The 22,202-nt window shown below is 40.8% G+C and overlaps 1 protein-coding gene across 2 annotated transcripts; it reads right to left on the bottom strand.

Moving 5' to 3' along the window:
- Window positions 1-2,587: 2,587 nt before the first annotated feature.
- On the bottom strand, window positions 2,588-22,171 carry HSPA4L (heat shock protein family A (Hsp70) member 4 like). Of its 2 annotated transcripts, none has more exons than XM_058839146.1 (19): window positions 21,925-22,171; window positions 18,476-18,533; window positions 17,714-17,854; window positions 16,680-16,802; window positions 15,215-15,314; window positions 14,200-14,333; window positions 13,326-13,570; window positions 13,164-13,240; window positions 11,830-11,981; window positions 11,248-11,354; window positions 10,707-10,840; window positions 9,278-9,480; window positions 7,137-7,256; window positions 6,505-6,642; window positions 6,032-6,157; window positions 5,303-5,410; window positions 4,207-4,326; window positions 3,715-3,876; window positions 2,588-3,283 (listed from the first exon to the last, which is right to left on the bottom strand). In XM_058839146.1, exons 1-19 carry the CDS (start codon window positions 22,029-22,031, stop codon window positions 3,089-3,091), a joined length of 2,550 nt encoding a protein of 849 aa, XP_058695129.1. In that variant the 5' UTR covers window positions 22,032-22,171; the 3' UTR covers window positions 2,588-3,088. The 2 variants fall into 2 exon arrangements, with proteins under 2 accessions (XP_058695129.1, XP_058695130.1); XM_058839147.1 differs by having other exon boundaries at window positions 7,137-7,238.
- Between the last annotated feature and the right edge of the window lie 31 nt (window positions 22,172-22,202).

Here is a 22,202-nt window from a genome sequence, read left to right as displayed (position 1 = left end):
ATCTGTTTGTTACATCTGAATGAAGTTCAAAGAAACTCCCTGGAGTCTAAAGTACCGCAATACAAAAAGTGTACAGGAACTCATGAATCAGCTCTAAACTAGACTTAGTTTAGAGCAAGAAAATTAAATTAATTTTCAAGTCCTTTCTTGAGCAAGTTCATTAATGCTCCAGATAGGAGAGAAAAAGTCCTCTTTAAAGGGAAGAAGGAAGCTCTTACTGGTGAAATGAAACAATGTATTTATGCTGGTTTGTAATCAGATCTTTACATGAAACTTTAGAACTTGATTTACAAAACTTTTGTTTTTTAAACAAACTCTACTGCCTTTACAAAGATAGTGTTGCTTTTTTTTTTTTTTTTGTGGGACAGAGGGAACATTTTCAAATATCAGAAATGTATCTTGCCCTCAGCAGAAAGTTTCAAGTAAGACATTACCAACAAATTCCTGCTGTTGTAATATACAAGATGCAGAGCAGCAGACTACTGCTGGTTCCCTAACAAAACTTTATGTAGCAAAGACTCACTCTGGTGCTGTCAGGGTAGGCAGAGGGAACTTGCTCATTGAGTCTGACACACAAAACCTCAAGTTGTGCATAGTGTGTAAGTACTTAAATCTGTCCTGGTAAAATCTCTGTAACAGAGACCAGATTACATACAAGCAAGTCATATATTAATGTGAACTCACTCAGGAAGGATCAACTCTGCCATCCCAAATGGGATTCCTAACATGGACCTCAAGAGCCAGCTTCTGTGGGCAGTCTGTGTCAGCACTCCTCTTCAGCAGGGATCTAGAGACAGACCAGATGCACAGCAAAAAAAACCCTATTCTAGTAAGAAAACTTGACTACAACTGTTTGTCTGAACCATATCGGGTTTTGAGCGTGCAGAATTATTCTAGCCTTTAACCTAAGCATTGCCTCAAACATCTGTGATGTAGTATTAAGCATCTGATGGCCATGAGCAGAGGACATTGTTCTTGCACATGACCTTTTAGCTACTGGAGAGCTGACACTGGAGATTTCTGCAGTTTGTGCTCTTCTGCCACAGGTACCAAGAAGTCTACCTAGACAAATTATTGTGTAGCTGGGTTTTAAGAAGCCAGTACTTGAGAATGCTACTCATTATACTGCTGTGGTAAAAGCCATTAGGATATAAATGGTCTTAAAGCCTATGAGACCAAAGCCAGCTCAGCCTGACAAAGGACAGCTGATGCTGCAGTACCGTCACCCCCTCAGCACCAGAGGTGTGACTACCGTGGCAGAACTCAAGACTGAGTTTGCAGAACAGCTCTCCTCAAGGTCATTCAGTTTTAGTTCAAGGGCATTAAACATGTAAACTGAGGTGTCAGACCATCCACACTGATTGCATGGAAGAGGAACAGGAACGAGAGCCAAGTACAAGCATTGGTCACTTGATGTCAGTCATGACGATACAATTCCAGTACTTGAACTAGTCTAGGCAGATTTATGTACAGCCATAAATGATGCTTCCTTTGTCTGTGAAGATACGGGAGAGTTGAATTCACCTCTCCCAGGGCTCACAAATCACTTTTTGTAGCATAAAGTGGTAGAAGATGAAGGGCACAGCTGAAGATAAAACAGCTGCCAAAGCCAGAAAGATTGTAGTTCTTGTTTATAACAGCAACACCTCCTATAGGAGAACTGCTGTAGGAGTGCCTGGTTAACACCTGGATTTGTTTCTAGGACAGAGTTCAAGTCACTGAAGCAATACACTGCAACTTATTTCAGTTTTTTATGCTGGGTAAAGAAATCACTTTTCATAGTCAGAGTAGCCCATTCCCACTCTGGTAACAGAAGAGCTGTTTGGAGTCAATAGTGACTGGCTTTACTAAGTGCTGCAGTACCCCAGTGACTGACAGAAGCATTTGGGAATATATTTGGGACATACATTGGACCTTGACAACGTTTAAGAGGTATCAAAGATAACAGTGACTCTACTGTGTAATACATTGTAGACACTTTCATTAGAGAGCTAAATGACCACAGCCAAATGGTAAGCTACGCAAGTTCATCAAGTAGATTCCATCTTTGGGGTAATAATATCCAGTTTTTAAGCTCTTCTGTTTTGGTCCTTGACCAAAAAAATTACGTGCTGAGCATCAAGGCTTAAATAAGCTCTCAGCATTTCTTTCAAGTTTGCACCAAACAGCATTTAAGCAACCTCAAAATCAGGGTGGTGATACCCAGTTTGCACAGCACTGTTTCTGCTGTTTCTCCTCCCCAGGATGAGATACAATCAAGATGTAAACTGAATTCGAAACAAAAGAAGTGGAAAGTAGTTCCACGTACAATAAGACATTTTCAAGGGACAGCTACGCAGCAGGCCTTGAATGTTCTCTCCTTTCATCCTGTTCTCACCAGCATCACCCCGTGCTAAGCGCAGTAGGGTATGTACAGCGATGTGCAGAGACCAGGAACTCCAGCACATGGCAGAGCCACATGCTGGAGCAGTTTGTAATGAAGACTGGTAGTGGCATGGGAACCCAACAAACGCTTAAGCTCGTATTACTCAGTTCCTATGAAAAAGACCGTACAATTCTCATGGTACATCAACAAGATGGACTGGTATGCCAACTAACCTCTATTTTAATATTTAAATTATAACAATACAATAACTAGAAAAGGTCAGTGCTTCAAGTGACAGCTTTTGCCACTTCAATTCCAATATTTTTCCAAAATAAAGATGCGATTAGATCTACACTTGAGCATCAGTAGTGCAATACAGTATCCTTTCCTGAATAAAGGAGCTGAGGTTTATCCACAATAAAAGCTTTAAATAAGGTAGATTGTTGCCATTTATATATCAATTCTGTATGTTTGATATAAAATATATTGGGAAAGCTTCAACTGACTTATACAATCTACATTTGGCTAAAGCTCCACATAAGCAGCATCAGTGGAAATGAACATCAGAGGTGTACTTAATATAAAACACTTTCAAAACTACTCAGCAACAAATGACAGAAATTTGGCTAAGAGTAACTGAACATCTGAGGTGTGTACCAGACAAAAAGAATGGACCCTGTGGTTACTTGCACTATTTTAATGAAGTAAAAGAAATGCAAGGTCTTAGTCCACTTCCATTTCTCCGGGGGGTTTGGTCTGCTGCGGGTTGTCCTTTGCTGGTTCGGGTTTTGTTTCAGCAGCGCTCTGTCCGTTCACTGGCCCGTTGTGCTCCCCGTTAGCTTTGGGCTGCCCGTCACTGGGAGGTTCTATCTTCGGCTTGGGCTTGGATAGAATGGGATTACAGAAGCTATCCAATTCCTAGTTGTGACACAAGTGAGACAGCAAGGTCATTTGGTGGCACAGCAACTGCATTCAACTAGAATGTCTCTAATTTGTTTCTGGTTCGTAATGGCCCGGAGTTTCATTATCAAAGACCAGACTTCTCTATTCTATCCAGCCTAGAAACTTCAAAAAACGTCTTTCACTACCTGAGGACTTCTTTATTTGTTACAAACCTGTATGACAACCCATTCTGTAGAAACCTGGTGCTGTAACTCAGGCTATTTTAAAAAGGATTGTGCAGAGGTAACTACTGTAAACCAAGAGCCAGCACTGAAGAGTGCTATAACTGCTGCTCCCTCTGTATAGGTCTTTTAATAGCTTTAAAACCTCTACAGATGTAATATTCTAGTTCAGATCTAGGCTAAAGTCTGATTAAAATTCAACAAGTACAATTTTTATTTTTTTACCTTAGATTTTGCTAGTATTTCTGCCACTTTGACAACTGGATCCTGAGTTAGACTGAGTTTATTCTGGGCATTCATTTTGCTGTTCAACCAATTCATAGCCTCATTAATGTATTTTTCAACTTTCTCCATCTCAGCAGGATCTAGATGGTCGTATTTTTCATCCTGAGGAGAGAGACAGGTATTTGAATCACCCACTAAAATATGCTGCTCACCCAACTGAGTTAATCTTAGAAGTTACAGGTACACTGGTAACAGCTGTAAATTCAGAGATCCATTTCAAGTGATGCCAGCACATGAATCTTTGATGTATGTTCTCATGAAGAAGCTCTTTCTGCTAGCAATGCAGAACAGGTTTAAAGTTCTCAGAAGTACAACAGCCCTTCTAAAGCAGTGCAAGAGGAAACTTTACAGGATTTGTTTAAACACAAAATACTCTACAGCCAAAATCAAAACACCTATAATCACTGAACAGCTGAAATCATTTGGCTTTACCTTATTTTTGTATGCTTCTACTGCTTTCATAAGGAGCTGAATCTTCTTTCCCAGTTCATTTAGAACTTTTGGTCTCTCTTCATGTTCCATGCACCTTTCCTGGATAGGCTGTCCAAATTTCTGGAATAGTAAGCACAAAGATCTTTACAGAACACACATTTCCTTTAGTCTGCTCTAAGAATAAAATGCAGCATGGGAAGGAAGGCTGCCTTTAACTCCTTTTCTCACCCATTCAAAGAGCCAAGTCTTTGTATATTGCTTTAGTCCAACAACAAAAAAAAGCAGAAGTTAAAACATAGGAATAGTAACTGTCCTTTCTAGGGTTGGTATTTTGCTGTTTTCTGCAAGAAAAGCATTTGGAACAATGCTTTTGGAACAGAAACCAGTTAGGCCTTAACAGATGCTTTAATTTTCAAGTAGTTCATCTGAAAACTTTTAATGTTATCCACTGTTTGCTTTTTCCTTCTCTTGAATGCTGGTATCCAGGCAGTTGCCTGGATCTACACTGCTGTTTCCATTAGTTATTAGTCCCCCTGAGGAAATGTGACTGCAGAGTAAACAGCTGGAACCCAGGGGCTAGACACATACTTCAACTTACTAGGAAGTAGATAGCTATTCATCAGAACTCACATTTTCCCCATCAGATCCTTAAAATCTGAAGCATTTAGGGGGTGTTTGTCATCAATAATCAAATGATACAATGGAAGCTACTGTTAAAGCACTCCAGAGCCTTTACTGCTGGATATTAGACCCCAAAATTGGTCTTATTACTCATCTGCAGAAGACCACTGAGAACAGGAAAACAGAATATATATACTGGAACTTAATTCTCATCACCCAGGAGTGCAGTCTAACTACTCAAAAGCCTCTTTCAGACTGTAAGAAATCTGACAAAATTCCCACAGCAATTAGATCTATTGTCATTAGTGACAGTCTGCTTCAGTTCAACCATTTTCAAATTAGGAACACAACTCACATTAAACTGTACTTCTAGATCTAAACATTACGTTCATTTCATAACTGAACATACACAACCTGAACACCCACCCCCAAAAATACATGAATGAGTTTTCTAGAAAACAAGTTAAAATCTTACCTTTAATTCCTGAAGCTTATCCATGTATACTTGTTTTGGCTGGTCCTCTCCATCTTCATAAAGCCAGTTTTCAGTGTCCTCCAACATCAAGGTCAGCTTGTTTGAATCCTACAAAGCAAGTTATGGACACTCCAAATCAGAAAGAACACATCAAATGAGACTTCTCTCCGTGGCAAAAACCCACCCTACTCAAAACAGGACTGCTTCATCAGCTTAAAATATTCAAAGTGATAGTGAAGAAAAACAGTAATTAACAGACTTCAAAGCCAAGATTTTACAGTGATTAAAGAGGCAGGACAGCCCTACTCATGTGATTTGCAGGTGAAGTTTACCAGTTATAAAATCAGTCCCGAGGCTATTTAAGACAGTCCATGCACCTCTGAAGAGTGTTCCACATCATTTGTTCACTTCCTTTTTACTCCTACCCACTCATGCCATTCAGAAGCTCATGGTGATCTGTCCTACTTTCCTATGCTGACCACAGAGTTTTTACTTTCTTCCTGCATCCCTGATCCTTCCTTACCACTGAGGAGCTTCTGAGGCACTAAAGAACTCTGCAAGTCAAATGCCAGGTGTAAGTGTTAACTTGAGCTTCACTGCTGGGAAGTCAAGGCATCTCATATTCCAAAATTAGTCCAAGAGTCCCCTGCTGCCTCCACAAAACGCACACAAAATTTATAAATACAAAGGAACTTTTTCCAACAGCTGAAGCATATAGGTAAGTCTTACCTCTTCAGTGATAAATTTCTCAAAGACTCCACACAGTTTGTCTCTGAATTCATACACATATTCTTCAACAGCATTCTTAGCATCATTTCGTTCTTTCTCAAGCTTGTCTTGCATCATCATCTTCCCCTAGGGTGGAGCAAGACACTTAAAACTGAAAGCATTTTTAAGTGTTCAGCTTAGTCACTACTCTTGAAGCTGTACCAGAGAACTTGGCAGAGGCTTGGTAATTCACAATTATTGATAAAAACGTTCACCTCTGTGTAAGTCACCACTACAAGCACAACCACAACGGGCTAAGGAAAGTCCAGAGAAATTGAGTCATTTCACCAAAAACCCCAAACCACAAAACCTGTTGTAATTAAGGGCAACGTCCCAAAGAATTCTAAATTAGCTACGTTGACGATTACAAGTATTTTTTAGATACTTATTTACAGTGACATTAATTTGAGTGGCCACCTCTTTATGCTGCTTACCTCATTTTCTATATAGGAATTGATCAGATCTTGTCCCAGCTGCCTATAGAGGCTCGCCTGTATAGGGAGGTCAATACTCTTAACCTTTGTTTTAGCTTTTGGCTGGGAGGGATGATCTTGCTTTTCTCCAGAAGAAGCCTATGAAAAGAGTGACACTACTGAGAAACCTCCAGGAATGAAAATACTACTACATTTATGCTCAAAAAAGAGAGACAAATAAAACTAGTTAAGACAGCTACAAATTAATCTTATGTAAATTAAGGACCTAATTATTCCTCTGTATTCAAAATCATTATTACTTTAGTTTGGAACCAAGCAGGTGAAATTTAATTTCTTCAAAGAACTGTTAAGGAAACTTGTTGAAAAGCTTAAATCACTGGGCATTATTCTTCACAACATCTCCTAATCTTCCTAAATTCCATCTTCATTGTAAAATCAAGTTAAACATCAGAAACCTACTTCAAAGTTTTAATCATGCTACATTGGAAACTGAAGTACTACAGTAGGATTCTTTACTTAACCATTTCAATATAGCTGTTCTCTAAACACAGTCCCATGTTTTTCAACTAGCAAAATCAGTAAATGTTAGAATAGAGGACAAAAAACATGTTGTATCAATACTGAATACAAACCTTTGTTTCAGTTCCAGCATTTTCACTTTCCTCATCTGCTTGGTTCTGTTGTTCAGCTTGACTTTTCGGCACACCTTCTTCTTGATCAACCTGCATTTTATCCTGCAGAGAGTTACATAACTGAATGCAAAGGTTTGCTGTAAGATTTAGGACTGGTATCAATTACAGCAAATCACAGACAACACATGAATTTCAGAATCAATCTTAAAAATTTATGCTTCACTATGTTTAAACAGGCATTTTGATGTAGTATTTATATCTTTCAAATTTAAATGAAAATTCTACTCTGTTGCTTGATTTTGCTGTCTGTCCCTGTTACATAATTACACTAAGCCTTGTGAATACTCACTTTAAATTAGAAACAAATACATATAAAATGAAATCAAAGAACATTCTAGCAACACACCACCAACAAAGGAAACAACAATGGATTCTCTATGGAACAGCCAGAACTTTGACTTCCTGTCATTTTTGACCAAAACTTTAAAGTTTGCAAACCAAAGCAGAAATAATTTAATCACTTCAATTATTACCTGCACCTGTCTCACAAGACAGTGAAAACAATAAAAATTAGCATCTGTAGTAGCAGCCTCTTGAGCTGCATGAGCAACTATCTTCCCTCCTTGCCACCCAAAATAAAGAGAGCCTGACTTAAATTTTTCAGTAAGTTCATCACTTATGCCTTATTCTAAATTTAACAGTCTAAAAGACTGTTAAATTACTAATGCAGATCACGTGGTTTAAATAATACAGCTCCATGTCCTCACTGAAAAACACTTTTATGACATTAATGGGTAAGCCTGAAGTTTCCAGGATGATTCTAATCATCAGAGATCCAGAGCATTAATAACTAACAAGCTGTAGCTAAGGTCTGAAAGGCCCAAGATTGCCTCCTCACAAACTACATATGCATGTAGAATAATTTGCTACTAGTTCTGCAAAATAATAAAAACAATTGTTTAAGGATTTCAAACTCTAGCACAGGTGCCTATGTTGCAATTTGAAGTGGAAAACAAGAAGGCTACTTCTACCAAATTTAAAGTTTTGTCACTTCAGAGTAGAAAATAAGTAATATCTAAGTCCTCATTTGTTGTTCTTACTGTTCACACAGAAAAGCCAACAACTGGAAGGAACTGCTTTGCCTACAGGAAATAGCTAGAGAGGGAATAATAGAACACATAGACACCACAAACCTCCTCCTCAGAGTCGAGGGGATCATCCTCAATACTGAAAGGTAATTGCTGACAAGCACCATTGTAAAACAGAAGATGTGTTAGATTCATGAAGCGCTACAAACAAAAAGCCTGAACATGGAAGCAACTACTCTCATTCCGAATTCAGCACACTCCCAGTAAGCTCCACATGCCTCTTACTCCGAATGTCAGCTCTAGCACTTCCAACCTTTGCTCACTTGATTACAAACATCATGTATGGAGCACTTGCCCACAAGGACCTGCACCATGTTCAGCATTTCAAATATGCCCGCATTCCTGGAAAGCGGCATAGTATTTAAGAAGTTGCTTACACGAATTATGTAATGCTTCTTGTGTAACCATTTGCTCTAATTCCTGTAGAATATCCAACTAAAGTGGGAGAAGGTAAGGCCAGATCTTAGGAGAAATGCTGCCAGGGCCAGCGCTGGTGCTGCTGTTTCCAGCTCCAAAGTGTTCCCTGGCACCCAGACCTCAACTCTGCACTGCAAAGGGGCACAGCTGCACCTCACAGGGAGCTACTTTCAGGAGGCAGTGCAGCTTTCCATGTATAAAGAAATACCATCTATTTTTTTACTCATTGAAAACATAGCTTGTGAAGAAAAACCTTTGGAATTAGTCAACAGATCTCATTAAATACATTGCCTTTTGCTAGTGACACTAAATAACGCTAAGACTATTAGAGAGATGATGAAGAACAATGAAAAAACGACTTTGTTTTTTTAGAATCCGTTTTTTCCATTCTTTGTTCTTAGTGCCACGCTTCACCAGCACTTAAGCAATAAACATGAAGAAATGTGTTGCATAACCGAAGCAGTAATTTAAGGGTGGAGAAGCAGTAACTGTCAGAAGCGGAGCACGGTGATTTACCCTGCAATTATCGGCTCTGGTGTCAGAATGACAGTGTAGATGTTTACAAGCTTTACATACCAGCTCCTCATCTCTGCCTTGGTTCTTACTTGCTGACTCGGTGTCCATGGGGGTGTCATTGTGATCCCCCTCGATGCTCTGCTTCTCTATGATGGACGCGTTGGCCACGCTGAACAGCCCGTGGATGTTGACCCGCACTTTCACCTTCACCTTGGAGTTGTCGCCGTCGTGCTGGGGACCAACGTTCTGAATAGTGAAACGCCCTTGGAAACAACAGAGGTGGCTTTAATTGTTGTCCCAAATATGTAGAGAAAGAGGGAAAAAAAACCCCCAAATGTGTTTAAGGGTGTTAACTTAAATAGCAACTTCACATTACTGAAACTATTTGGAAACTTTCTACGTAGTTGACAATCCTACAATGTCAGCTGCAGGTAGATAAACTAAAAGCTGGTTCCACAATTATTACCAGTTCACTGATAATTAATAAGATGTTTTTGCTTTATCTGTATTCCATAAAAAAACAAGACAGTACTTTTCTAGGTGTTCTACTTCTCTGTTGCCTTCTGTAACCACCACACTAGAGAAACTACTCTGATTCATCTCAAATGGTTTCTTTTGTCCACGTAACTCAAACTTCACACTGAAAAATAAAACGTTAACAGAGATAAAATATTCTGTTTGAATTTAGTAACATGGCTACACTACATTTTTTGGAGAATGATCAGTGCTTAAAAAGGTTTCTAAAAGCAGTGGGATTGATACTTTATTTTGAAACTTGCTGAAAATTTAAGTATAGATGATGTGCATATGTAAAGAAGAATGTTTCTTCCTCAAGACCACAGACTTCTTGCATAGACAGCCAAATATCTAGCAATAAATTTGTACCTGATTCATAAATCAGTGAATAAAATAATGAATTAAAGAAGCCAAGGAGTGTACTAATAACTGCAAGTAAGGTGGCATTAGCTAACAAGAAACTTATTTATGCCATCTAATTCTTTAGACTCTACTACAGATGCTTAAATTGAGGAAACACCTGTATTTTATATTCTCAGATTAACAGAAAGAGACATGACAGATCACATGAGACAAGTTATCTGTCCAGACAGGCAACAGCTCCTTTGATCCAATTTCTTTGAAAAATCCAGGCTGGCAGGCACATAAGATCCTTATCAATTTTACAGTGACTGAAAGAACCAGACAATAGAGCACTGAACTCTTAGTGCCTACTTCTTTTGAAGTGTTCATAAACTGTAAAGATAGACGGAAGGCAGAACGCAGAATTTTTTTCAGTCATGTCCAACAGAGATGTCAATATGGTTTTGCTCACTACATTTAAATCAGGAAGCCTGTGCTGAGACTTTCTAAAGAACCTAAGTTTTTCTGTAAGCTAGAAAATATGGAAATAATGCAACTTACAAAAAAGAAGAACCACTTTTTCCTGTATCGACAGGAGTTAGGGATGGGGGTTTTATTCCCATGTCCTTACCTATTCTGGAATCAGGATAAGGCACTTCATGTGGATGGGTATAATAAGCTTCCAAGTCAAAAGGCTCTTTCTTGTGGAAAGTAATTACTTTTGAGAATGGAGCAGCATGGTTCTTACTGAAGACTTCACACTCCCTAAAACAATAAACATTAGATAACATTAAACCTCTGAGCATCATTTCATGGATAATCAAAGTCAAGGTATGTTAACAATCAACTGTTAACCAAGCAACAGTGATTTAGTTCAGGTCAGTTTATAACAGGAGTTGGAGGTTGAAAGCCTCTAGGTCTCAAAGCTGGACTCTGCATTTTGTCACACTTACTAAAAATTAGGCAACTTCACCCCAACATTTTAATTAATTGTATTTCCCATCATTAAGCAGTAACTGGAACCCAAAAGGTAAAATGTTAAAAAAGAAAATTAAAATTTCAAGAGTACAAGTGCACAACAGCTTCAAAGCCTGAGGCCCATTTTTTTCCACAGCTCAACATTTCTCTTTATATCCAAACACACACAGTTTTGTAGGCACTGTACAACTTACCCTGTTCCTTCCTCATAAGATGATTTCCATCTCAATGTTATAGAGTAAGGAACAACATCTGTGATGGAAAACTCACGCACTTTAAAAGCTGGAGAAAGAATTGCACACTAGGAAAAAGAAAAAAGACCAGAAGTTTATTACATCCATGTAGTCAAGTGAACAGCAAGTACAAGAATTAATACTTATCATATAGGCCATATGGAGGTCCTGCTTATCACAGACGTTTTTATTAACAGAAACTTTGTAGCATTAACTAAATTGAAAGACTTAAGTAATAGATGTTATTTCCTCAATGATTTTCAGTAAAGATACCCAGCAAAGGTTCCAAGTGATGACACAGAAGTGGAACAGCAGAATTTAACAGGTCTTTTTAACAAGCCCATCCTTCTAACATGACACAGCAGAAAATTAATGAATGTTACAGAATCATTTCTGACATGGTCACAGTCACCAGTTAGTGAAAGAATGAGTAAGATTCTGCATCTTGTTTCAGCTGCAGTACATTTTGCTTGTGGTTAGCTGTATTTCATTAGTACATTATGTTAAAGAAGCAATACTAAAGTTTTATTTCAGGAACTATACCTGCAAGGCACAGCCTCTTGCAACAGCTTCGTCAGCATTTAGCGTGGTGCTTATCTCTTTACAGAAAAAGTTAGAGATCTGTTCCTTCACTGCTGGAATTCTAGTAGCCCCACCTACTATTTCTATACTGTAGATATCTTCACGCTGCAGCTCTAGAAAAGAGAGTGCATGCCCTTAAGTTATCATCAACATATCAGAAAGCTATCTTTGGACAAAAAAAAGAAGAGAAAAAAAGATAGAAGTTCTCTTGTTATCTAGACACTGTGACAAGCACTGAATATATTTCAGGGCTGACAAGATCTTTAAAACTCTTTGTCTCTCCTATAGGCTACAAAGTTTTCTAGTTGCATAAACCTGGGAAATGCAGAAGCCAAGCATTCTTGCATGGAATGAGAACAGCTGTTCTTTTAAGTGTGTTGTCCACGTGCATCCCCTTTCTGCTGTGCATAAACTCATAAGGGTGAAATTGGGTCTTCTGCACTATTGGACAATACCTTACCTCTCCCAAACAAAACCAACAAAATTAAACCCAAATTGATCTCATTTTATGTCTGGCTGAATTTTGCTTGCCAAAAGAGAGAAGAAAACCTTTTTAAGCCAATGTATCCAAGAAATAACACATTGTGCTTGAAGGTTAACTTTTTAATTCTGGAATCGGGATATGTGTATGAAGTCATCTCAAACAACTGTCAGTCCTTGAACAGCTTTGTTCAGCAGTTACTCAGCATTTTAATTCCTGTATTTCTGTATTTGCTATCTAGCCAAGTCACAAGATGACCAGAATTCTTCCCTTTCTTTTAGTTGAAGGTGATGGAATTGAGGGGAAAACCTTTCCTGTTCAAAGTCTAAATTCTCTCCTTCACACTACATTAGACAAAAAAAAAAGTAATAATAAAAAAAAAATTACTTTGTTATTGGCACATGCTTTAGGTAATTCAATTTAAGAATATACTGCCAAATGACCAGGTCAGTGAGGACATATAAGTATCACATGGAACAGGCTGGCCAGAAGGTTGCAGTAAGGAATAATACCTTTTACCATCATCGTTTTGGTTTGGTTGTTTGGTGCTTTTTAATAAATTCAGAGTGCCAACCTTTTCCATGACACAGGGTGAACGAGGGTCAATAACCAAGGTTGCAGAGTAGCATGTGCACTAAATGAGGCGGGAATGGGATCATGCATTCATGGCAAGCATATGAATGGAACTTACATTTAACTTTTCAGTATTTAGCTTTGCAATTCTAATAAATACAAAAATACATTGAAGAGATAATCATTAAAGAGATCAGGAATGACTGGATTGCTAGCAGCACCTCAAGTAACTTCTACTTACTGGCTTGATCCATGGCTGCTCTTAGAGGAGGCTCCACTCTGGCCAGAAGGGCAGCGCACAACTGCTCAAACTGAGCTCTGCAGGGCAGGGAGAGTGCTTGGTGTTACCAGGCTGCTCAGAGACCACAACCCTCTGCCCCTGAGTGGGAACAACACCCAGTACCTGTTCATCTTACTGGAGACATCCAGGTCATTCATGAAGCACTCGATATTGAGTGGAAGGTCAGATGCGTTCGCACTCATCAGCTTCTTGAGCTTTTCACATTCCTGATACAATCGCAGCAGTGCTCGGGGATTCTCTTTTACATTCAGTTTGTATTTTGTCCTAAATTCTTCGGAGAAATAATCTACCAAAGCCTCATCAAAATTCCTACCACCTACGAAAGGGTCAAAGGTAGTGGCCAAGACCTGTCAGAAGTCAAAGAACAAGATCACAAGTTATTAGACAAGGTTTGTTCTGTGTCATTTACTCAGTGCAGCAAGATGTGACATCATCACCTTCCACACTGCTTCAGGTGGCACTGGCTACCAGACACAGGCCCACAAAAGCATTAGGCTCTTAGTAGGTCACAGACAAAAAAGTCTCCAAGCCAGAAAGCAAAGACTGTTCAGCTTTACTTCACATCCCACTGGATTCAGACTTTGAACTGTCATGGATGGCACAAAAAAAAATAAAAAACCCAACATCTCAGAGTGACTCAAGGCAACTCAAGAATCTCCCATGAGTGAGTCAGCTGCACAACTAGAACGCTTAGGAGGCTCCCTGAATATGCAAACACTTCAGGGATATGATAAAACCTGTGCAGTGTCCTCAATTGTCAAAGCACTTTCCAAAACACACTTTAGGATGCTTCACTTCTGCATTTTACGAAAACTGACGTGATGAAATAATCAAAATCTAACATAAAGGTTTTGTATTCCACATTTAAGATATATTTTCTATAGACACTTATTTTTTAAAAGAACTAATCTTCCCACAGAGCAGTATTTTGAGTTTTAAATACTTCAGGCTTTTAATATATGACTTAAAAGATTACCTTCAGTTTTCCCTTGTTAAAAGCACAGATGGAAACCTGATATGCAGAATGCCCCATATCTACAAAGACCACATTTCTTGGCTTCTCTTCCAAGGCTGGCAGATCTTGCTTGTATATTCCATAGGCTAATGCAACTGGAAAACACCAACCCATGGAATGTAAGGGGAAGTCACACACACCATGCATTGAAAGCACCACCAAGAGACAGACACTGCTCATGTTTACCCTTTCTAAACACCTTCATAACTCTTACTAAAAAGTCAAAACCACGTTGCAAACACATTTTACATTGACAAGAGAGGAGATGTCACGTGAAGGTTTGGCACTAATAAAGACTCACCCTGCACTTCAATTCTGCTTGTATACAAATTAACATTGCAATTTGTGAAGCAGCACAGATTAAGACTCATGCCTACACCTCTCCCTTGAAATGCCTTACTTTCAGAATTTTTTACTTTAGCTTTGAAAAGTTCAAGCATGCCCAAGAAATACAGAAATTGTTTCAGAAGACTAATTTACATGAGTCTAAGCTTTCACTACCAGCACTCAGTTGGAAAGCTTCTTGAGACTTTCCAAAAGCAAAGAGAATCAAGAAAAATAAAAATTACTGATTTAAGCAGCTCCAGCTTTAGTCCCCATGAAGTGTTATGTATTTCTATGCTCTACCTTAGAACTCACCAAAACCAGAAGAGGGGAGTAAATTACTTTATAAAAGCAGTTGTGCCTTTGCTACAGCTGTCAGGATTGCCACAATTTTAAGCACAGATCCCAGGTTTATTTCCAAAGCTATTCCCATAGTGACCATGCTCAGGCTAGCAAATCCCAGCTCTCATGGTGCCTCCCAAGTGCTGCACACCACCCCACTGTTGTGTTTCCAGTTCCCAAACTGGATTGAGCAGTACTAGCCTGGACAGCTTTCTCCCAAACTCCCAATTTTGTAACAGCAGGGTGTCATCACCCTCACATTCAACAGCCTGAACGGCCTCAAAGGACAAGAGAAGTCCCAGCACTTTACCTGCTGTAGTTTCATTCATCAGCTTCAGACAATTTAATCCTGCAATCTGTGCAGCTGCCATTACAGACCTTCTTTCAGCATCAGTGAAGAAACTAGGGACCTGTTTCCAAAAAATAATGACATTGGATATTATGGGATATGGATTTTTTAATTCAGAGTACTCAGACTTGCCCATCAAGCTATCCTATAAATGGCATTACCACAAGAAACTGTTAAAAGCCTACCTCAAATTAATAAGGCTGTCTGAAACAGCTAGAAAATTCATTTTAGTGCATATTTTAATTAAAAGTTCAAAATACAACAAAAATGAGGTGGCATCCAGGGTTGTTTTAAATAAAGCAGATTTTAACACCCACACAAAAAAAAAAAAAAAAGCAAAATTCCTGAAAATGCTTTCTCAGATTGTTTTAATGAGTTTTTCATCTTAAAATCATCACCAGTTTCTGATTTGTTCAGGAAAACGTCAACCCAACAAATATTCACACACAGCCCTACAGTAAACCAATGGCAGAAGCACTGCAGCAACGCTGGAATCAAACTTGAACCTGTATCCATTTTTCAGCTATCACTGCCACCACAGTGCCAGCTTACAGCGTGCTACAAGGTTCAGTGCCACCAAAAATAGCCACAGCATGATCAGAGCCCATTTAGGATCTGGCTGCAACCAGCTGGCACCTCTTCAGCAAGCGTAGAGCTCCATTTTGATGTGTGTTTTGCTGGCTACCACTGTGGGGCATTGCCAAGGATCCCTGGGTGTGTGGGAGGTATTCTCCCAGTGTCTTCCTAAGGCGTAAGGAAGCAAGGAAAAAGATCAAAGCACACTTCTAACAGCTGAAGTACACAGCTTTCCAGTTCCCATGTCTCTGCCTGACAGAGAAGGGATTAACTGCAATCCTTCATGCCCAAACTTCCCACCAGGGCCAGTAAACAAAGACCACATGAAAAGCACACACAGGACTTCGTATCCAGCAAAACAAAAACACTTTTTCAAACAAAGCCAAGTAGTTTAGGTGTGTCAAATTATCAGCATGACCCTCAGAGCCCCAAGTTCAGGTGACTCTCAACTGCACTACAACAGTGCTCACCCATGTAAACAAGAAAAAAATTTAACATGCATTTAGGAAGTTTCTTTGGAAGCAAGGAGGATATGCTTACACCTACGACAGCTCTCATTTGTAACTAGAACTACAGTAATCAGAAATACTGTCTGTAGCCCTTGGAGACAGACTGGATCAGTTTAAGCACTGTGTCCTTTCTGAAAATACACTCTCGATGTAACAACTTTTTATCTCCTCATACTTGCTACAAGAAGTATTCTCATCTAGAGAACCTATAAAAAAGGCCTATTTTGGGGGATAAGATTTCTATGCACTACTTGTGCCTCCTAGCATTGCACCACGGTATAAATGGCCCTAGCTTGCATAAAGCTGCCTATGGATTGCCATATACATATATCACAACTTACTGAAATCACACAGTCAGCCACTGGTTTCTTCAAAGCACTTTCGGAAGTCTCCTTCAGTTTGGCCAGCAGCATTCCTGTGATCTGTTCCACTGCAAACAGCCTCTCTTCATCCAGGTACCTCACCTGAAACAGAGAATTGGGATTCTTGGATCAATCACCTCAACTTTGCTCTCAAGATGGGCAGCTTGGACATTATTCCTGATGTTGAGCACTGAGACCCATTGAACACCAGGCTCTAGACTCAAGTAACTCCCTGTCAATTGATCTGTGCTCCCTACAACAAATCTCCAGCAGTTCAGTTCTGGTTTGGTTTTTTTTTTTTGTGGGAAGCTTAATACCTCAGTTATCTCAAGGTACTATTCACAATGATACAGTATTACTGCTGCCTGTGTATTTTGAGTTTAAAAAACAGCAGCAAAAAAGGAGCGTTATACACGTAGGATCACATTGTCCTATAACACAAGCTAAAAATACAAGCTTTGGAGCAAGCCCAAGGAACATTTGCTTCCTGCAACAGTCTCTCAAGCACAGGAGGCAGGGAAGGTGTATTCCAAGCAATTCCAACAGTCCTGCCCTGCTCAGGAAATGCAGTTGAATCTTCAGCCTTCATGGCAGGCTCTGTGTCCTGAATTCCTAACAAGCTATCGTCTCTCCAGCAATCCCAAGCACTCCTGCCATTTAGTTTGGAAGCAAATTAAAAACCACTTGTTCAAATCTCATATTCAGTCCATTATGCTGTTTTCCTGACACTTGGTCTCTGCATGTCTGATGGGAACTAAATCTCATACTGTAATTATACAGATTTGAAGGTAAATCTAGTAAGGTCAAGTGAAAAGCTAATGCGACTATGGAAAACCAGTATGATAAGAAACCTCCATGGACATCTTGGAGAAAGTACAGACTTATTTAGAGACACAGGCATGTGTTTGGTTTTCTTAAGGAAAATGGAAGTGACCACATAGGAAGTTAAGTGACAAGGGCCCTAAGTGCTCACCTCCACCACCAGAGAGATTCCACCCAAAGCTCTCACTCACCTTTACTCCTACCGAACCATTTGGCATCTTCTGAAGTTCATAGGGAAGTTTGGCCCTCTCAGCTTGTATGTAAGGATCTTCAAATGCTCTTCCATGCAGTTTCTTGAAGCCATGTACTGCATTTTTTACGTTTGTGACAATCTGCGGCAAAGATTATTTTCATTACCCGTGACATTCTGATACAGAGGACTGTGCAGAAAGGAATTTTTATGTTGGGCTTAATGCACACACTGACCTGTGTCAAGCCCCACACATTCACTGAAAAGCAAAATGTGAGGAGACAGAAAGAATCATCTACTTTTTAATCTGTGGCCTCTGTTAGAAAAATTCTTATGTACTTCTCTCTGACATATCCAGTAATTTGCTGCCATCAATTTTCACTGCACTTTTTATTTTAGAGAAGCTTTCTAATACAGCATGAAATATTTAAGCTCCTATATTGTTGCAGTGGCTGCCTGCAGGAATTAGTGGAGTTATTACCAACATTAACCTTAAATGAACCTTCAATAAATTAACACATTTCCCTTCCTTTAAAGTTCTCCTCTAATTCAGATCCCATCTGAATGTAACACCTTCCCACACCTACTCTCTCATCAGTGTTTTAACCTAGTTGTTTTCAGGACAGGCTTTTAAACAAAGAAAGGACCAAAACAAACAAATCCCAGTGAACACAATATTTAAGCTATCAAAAGAACCTACTCCAGGACAATCTTTCCCAAGATGAACTTGTTTACTAACCAGAAAAGTTTTTGAACCATTTACCTGGCTCTTTGCTGCATTCCCAATGGCTCGGGTCTTGGATCCTAAAGATATACATGCTCTAAGTTAAAAAAAAAGGAAAAAAAAAATCAGCTTTAAAAAAAAAACATCACGAATTATTTCCACGGTACTTTAGAACACCCACAAAAATTCAAGCAACAGAACATGGATGTGTTAAACAACAGCATTACTGCATGGAGATCCAGAACCTGAAGTGGAATTCTAGTTATTTTGTTCTTTGTAAATTAGTTTAGAAACGGCAAGCAACTGCAACTGTTGTCACTCTGACTGCATTTAAGGAATTCTGTAAAAGCTTAAATGCTCTACAGATCTTATCATGAAGGAAAGGCACTGATAGTTACTTCTGGGTCACAGGTTAAAAACCTAAGAAGCCTGTGGGATTCTAATTCAAAACCCTGATCTTTACCAGCTTCTCTTGACTCAACAACCCTTGAGCCTGAGAAGGCCACATTCACACTCTTAAGAGCCCTTAGCAAGAATCCTAAAACATCAATTAAACAACCCGGGAGCTAAACGAGCTGTGAAGTGCTTGCACAGCTGAGAACTACCAGGTACATGCAGCAAACAGGCAGAAAGGCAGAGACCCGGGAACAGCTCCCAGGCACCCAGGGCTTGCTTGGAAAGCTCTACTGTAATCCACAGCTCCCTGCAGCTTCTTGGCTTCCACTGAACACCCCCCCTGGATCTGCAAACGCTGCTCAGGCCCCAGACACTGTGTGGGCCCTCACACACTGCCTTTGGAAATGTTCTCTTCTATTCTGGAAGTTACTAACACCACACCTTCACATCACAGGCCTGAAATACAACTCTTCCCCAAAAGGCAACCGATCTGGCTATGACCATTCAGGAGTAACAGAGAAACCCAGCTTTCGTACAGCTCTGGTATAATTGTTTAATGAATGCATAAAGGTCACTCGAGCAGACTGCTTCCTGCTTCCTCTCCATCACTGAGGGCACTGCCCTTTGGTAGTATTTTCTAGCAACCTCTTCTCTCTGACATCCAAAACCCTTTCCAGATTTAACTGCTGCAATCACACAAGGCATTACCCTACATTTTCAAATACACAGTTCAGCTTTCACAACCAACTTTTACAATTTTTACCATCACAACACTACAGCTCCAAATTACGCCTTGTGATAATTAGAATTAGGGGAAGTCAGATAAACGAGCCATTTCCACAGCAAGCAAATGATTTACAAACTAATGCTATTGCATTAGACCTTTTCAGCGCAGGAACCTGCCTCTGCTCACAGACAGCACTACTTGCACAGGACCCCATCCAGAGTACGCAGCACCATCTCAGAGGCCCCAGAGCTCCTGCCATGGGTTATCTCAATTACTCACTTCCAGCACAGGGGGATGGATGGTTTTTCCCTCCTGCTGCTGGGAAGCAGAGATGTCAAAAAAACATGTGTCCTCCTTAGCTTCAAAAAATTCAGTTGCTTCCATGATTCTGTATTACATCATCTTAATTACAGCATGTGATCGCATTAATCACACCTGGTGTGAAATAAGTTATGAGCTATCAACAACTATCTTGTTTTTCCACGAAACCACAGTGGTGAGGCAGAGCACCTGAAAGGGCCATTTGCCATGAGTTTAACGTGCCAGAAGCACTGAAAATGTGTTAAACAGACCTGCTGAAGTTCCCAGCTCAGGAAAAGTCAAGTGTCAGTTAACTTTCAAAAAGATACAGGGCTAAAGGCCAGGAAATATCCAAGTTCCACAGAACTGAATGGCTTATTGGCAGAATCTGTTCCACTTCATAAAGTATTTGTGCTACAGCTTCCAGGATGATACACGGCTGTACTAACACCGACAATCCCAAGCACTGGATTACAGAATGTAATTAACTAATAGCTAACTCAAGTACCTGCATGATGGGAGCACCTCAACAGGAACATTCAAATAAGTTCCTTTACTGTGTTGTTATGTGCAGTAAGTTTTGATGATTGAAGAATTAGATCTGTCTACATCACTCAAATTCCACTTGAAGTAAAGATTTAGCTACCACAATAAACTTACATAACAGTAATGAACCTGTTACCTTTCTGTTTACCTTTGCTTGATTTCTCCCAAGACAGTAACAGTAGAAAAGATGTTGCTCAAGGTCTCCTCTATTACTACATTTTGAGACAGAAAAGGTCAACGAAAATGTCACTTAAGGTGTGACAAGCACTATCTTTAAGTGTACGTACACTCCAGATGCTGTAATTGCTAACCTGAACCTCTTTCATAATCACTTTGCAAGTATCTTGAAAGTACAGTTAATCAGACATTAGTATGGACAATATCAAATCCAGGTAAGCCTATCTGCAAAGAACACACCCCGAAAAATAGAGAAAATTGGAAGTGCTCTTCATCATGAGGAGGAAGGAAACTGCAGCTGCCTGGGGATTCTCTGGGCAACAATTTCATGGGATACTTTGCATTTGAGAGGCCAGAGTTTCAGTTCTCACTGCGAATCTAGCGCACAAGGATAATTGCTTCCTGAGAGTTAAAATGAGAAGCATTATTTTCTAAATAGCGAAATGAATTTTCAAGAGTATTCCCACTGAAACAGACGGCATACTTTTCGGTAATCAACTTCTCTGTACTTTTAAAAATCAACTTTTTAGAAAGCAAACCTACATTTCTCCGAGACCAGGGCAGCAGTGTTGAAGTTACTACAGTCTCGCACAGTGGAAACAGCTTTTTCTCTGTGGGCTACAAGTCCCTTGGCAAAAAGAGAAGCACCATCCAACCCCCGATTTTTATGAGTATTACACGAATTCCTGAATCCTCCTTCAAAATTATGCACAGATGGAGCTCTAAAAATCCTAGACGTATCCCATAGAAACAGAGGAGCAAAATCTCCACCTACTCTTGCGTCTCCCATCATCACGGACGTTGCCCAGTGTCCCCCCCCCCTCCCCTTTCCTTGCCAGACCTCGGCGTTCCAGGGCCACAGATGCGGTGCAAGTAGGAACAGGTTTAAAGAAAGGGAACTCAACGCGCCGCTTCCCTGCTGAATCAACCTCCTCCTCCTCCTCCTCCTCGCCAGTCTCGCCACCACTCATACAATTCTTAATGGAAGCGCTCCCAGCCCTGGCAGCCGTTCCGGAGTTGTGGAAACACACGCGCTCCGCGGGGATCTCCGGCTACCCGAGAGCAAAGCGCTGCGAGGGCAGCAGTGCCCCGAGCCCGGGGAGCCGCGCAGCTCCTCCGCCAGCACAGCGCGGGATTTCAAGGACACGCCGGCACCGCCGGGAGCCGGGACTCACACCCGGACACGCGAGTGTCTTCCCAGCACACGCATTCCCAGGAAGGGACAGCGTGCCGGCTCCCGGCTCGGCCGGCCGCAGGGGCCGGGCCGTGAGGGGGATCCCGCGGGAGGACGCGCGGGGCAGCCCCCGGCCGGCGGGCGGGCCCCGGGCGCGCCGGTACTCACGGCGTGCAGCGGTCGCTGTACTCGTTGGCGATGGTCTCGATGCCGCCGCTCCTCGCCACGCCGATGTAGCAGTTGAGGAAGCCGAGGTCGATGCCGACCACAGACATGGCTGCGCCCGGTGCTCCGCTGGCGCTGGGGCTGGGACCGGCCGCGGCTCCGCGCCCGCCGCTCCCCCACTGCGGAGCGCCGGCACCAACCGGCAGCGGGCCCGCCGTGCGCAGGCGCCGCCGGCGGGGAGCCCGCCCGGCCCCGGCGCCGCCTCGGCTCTTTCCGGCAGG

The sequence above is a fragment of the Poecile atricapillus genome, chromosome 4 (genome assembly GCF_030490865.1).
Source record: "Poecile atricapillus isolate bPoeAtr1 chromosome 4, bPoeAtr1.hap1, whole genome shotgun sequence".
Lineage (NCBI taxonomy): Eukaryota > Metazoa > Chordata > Aves > Passeriformes > Paridae > Poecile > Poecile atricapillus.
Note: the sequence above shows the minus strand (reverse complement) of the source record. Positions and strands in the feature narration are given on the sequence as shown.